Source organism: Vigna angularis, chromosome 10 (assembly GCF_016808095.1).
Source record: "Vigna angularis cultivar LongXiaoDou No.4 chromosome 10, ASM1680809v1, whole genome shotgun sequence".
NCBI lineage: Eukaryota > Viridiplantae > Streptophyta > Magnoliopsida > Fabales > Fabaceae > Vigna > Vigna angularis.
In genome coordinates, this window is record NC_068979.1 from 12,791,611 (window position 1) to 12,793,340 (window position 1,730).

The 1,730-nt window shown below is 43.6% G+C and overlaps 1 protein-coding gene across 1 annotated transcript; it reads left to right on the top strand.

Annotated features, from left to right (window-relative positions):
- Positions 1-811: 811 nt before the first annotated feature.
- LOC128194392 (uncharacterized mitochondrial protein AtMg00860-like) lies at positions 812-1,381 on the top strand. The gene is made up of 2 exons (XM_052869979.1): positions 812-863; positions 1,035-1,381. The coding sequence occupies exons 1-2, from the start codon at positions 812-814 to the stop codon at positions 1,379-1,381; spliced, it is 399 nt and encodes a 132-aa protein (XP_052725939.1).
- The last annotated feature ends 349 nt before the right edge of the window (positions 1,382-1,730 follow it).

A 1,730-nucleotide genomic window follows, 5' to 3' on the forward strand; every position in this document is an offset into this window, starting at 1 on the left:
TGACTTGGGGTGCGAGCTTGTTGTCTCTACTCCAACATCCGGACAAGTTTCAACCAGTTCAATCTGCATTGGGTGTCCGATCGAGGTGGCAGGTCACAAGTCCAGAGTCAACTTGGTGTGCTTACCGCTTGAAGGTCTGGAGGTGATCTTGGGGATGGATTGCTTAGCTGATAACCATGTTATGATTGACTGTGGACGTCAGAGGGTAGTCTTCCAAGAACCAGAAGGCATTAAAATGTCAACATCAAAGGAAGTGGTACAAGATCTCAAGAATGGAGTTGTTTGCTTTATGTTGATAGTGAAAGAGCAGAAGAAGAGCATGGACGAGCAGATCAGTGGAATACCAGTAGTCAAGGAATATGCTGATGTTTTTCCTGAGGAGGTACCGGGTTTGCCGCCGAGTCGTGAAGTGGACTTTGCAATAGATCTGATGTCGGGTGCAGGGCCAGTATCTATAGCTCCATATCGTATGGCTCCAGCAAAGTTAGCAGAGTTGAAGAAGCAGATTGAAGATTTGTTAGAGAAGAAGTTCATCAGACCAAGTGTGTCTCCATGGGGTGCACCGGTGTTGCTAGTGAAAAAGAAAGATGGAAGCTCAAGGTTATGTGTGGATTACCGGCAGCTTAATAAAGTCACTGTCAAGAACAGGTACCCATTGCCAAGAATTAATGATCTGTTAGACCAGTTGAAAGGAGCTGGAGTGTTTTCAAAGATTGATCTACGGTCAGGATATCATTAAATTTTTGTCAAGCTTGATGATGTGCAGAAGACAGCGTTTCGTTCACGCTATGGGCATTGTGAGTATGTTGTAATGCCTTTCGGTGTGACGAATGCTCCAGCTATATTCATGGATTACATGAATCGTATATTTCGTTCTTGTTTGGATAAGTTTGTCATTGTATTCATTGACGATATTCTTATCTACTCGAAGAACCGAGAGGAACATGCTGAACATTTGCGGATGGCGTTGGAGATTTTGAGGGAGCACCAGTTGTAAGGTAAGCTGTCGAAATGTGAGTTTTGGTTGGATGAAGTTCAATTCCTTGGTCATGTGATATCTGCTCAAGGAATATTAGTCGATCCAGCCAAGGTTGAAGCTGTGTTGAACTGGGAGCGTCCTACATCGGTGACGGAGGTAAGGAGTTTTGTTGGACTAGCAAGTTACTATCGGAGATTTGTAGAGGGTTTCTCCAAGATAGTAGGTCCTCTGACTCAGTTGACGCAGAAGGACCAACCGTTTGTCTGGACTGATCAATGTGAAGCAAGCTTTGAAGATATGAAGAAAAGGTTGACAACCACTCTAGTGCTAATTATTCCAGATATAGACAAGGCGTTTGAGGTAATTGTGATGCATCATATCAAGGGTTGGGATGCGTATTAATGCAAAATAGAAGACCAGTGGCATATGTTTCTCGTCAGTTGAAGATACATGAGCGGAATTATCCGACGCATGACATTGAGTTAGCAGCTGTAGTGTTTGCGTTGAAGACTTGGCGTCACTATTTGTATGGAGCGAAGTTTCAAGTTTTCGGTGACCACAAAAGTTTGAAATACATGTTTGATCAAAAAGAGTTGAACATGAGGCAGCGGCGGTGGGTGGAATATTTGAAGGACTACGACTTTGAGTTGCTTAATCATCCAGGAAAGGCAAATATCGTGGCGGATTCCTTGAGTAGAAAGCGGGTTCAGATGTCAGCTCTGATGATCCAAGAGTTAGAGTTGATAGAGAA

Bases quoted from the DNA above. Each gene is read 5' to 3' on its own strand.
- LOC128194392 (XM_052869979.1), top strand. From the start codon at position 812: ATGCCTTTCGGTGTGACGAATGCTCCAGCTATATTCATGGATTACATG. The intron at 864-1,034 runs GTATATTTCGTT...GGTTGGATGAAG, and splicing joins ATTCATGGATTACATGAATC to TTCAATTCCTTGGTCATGTG.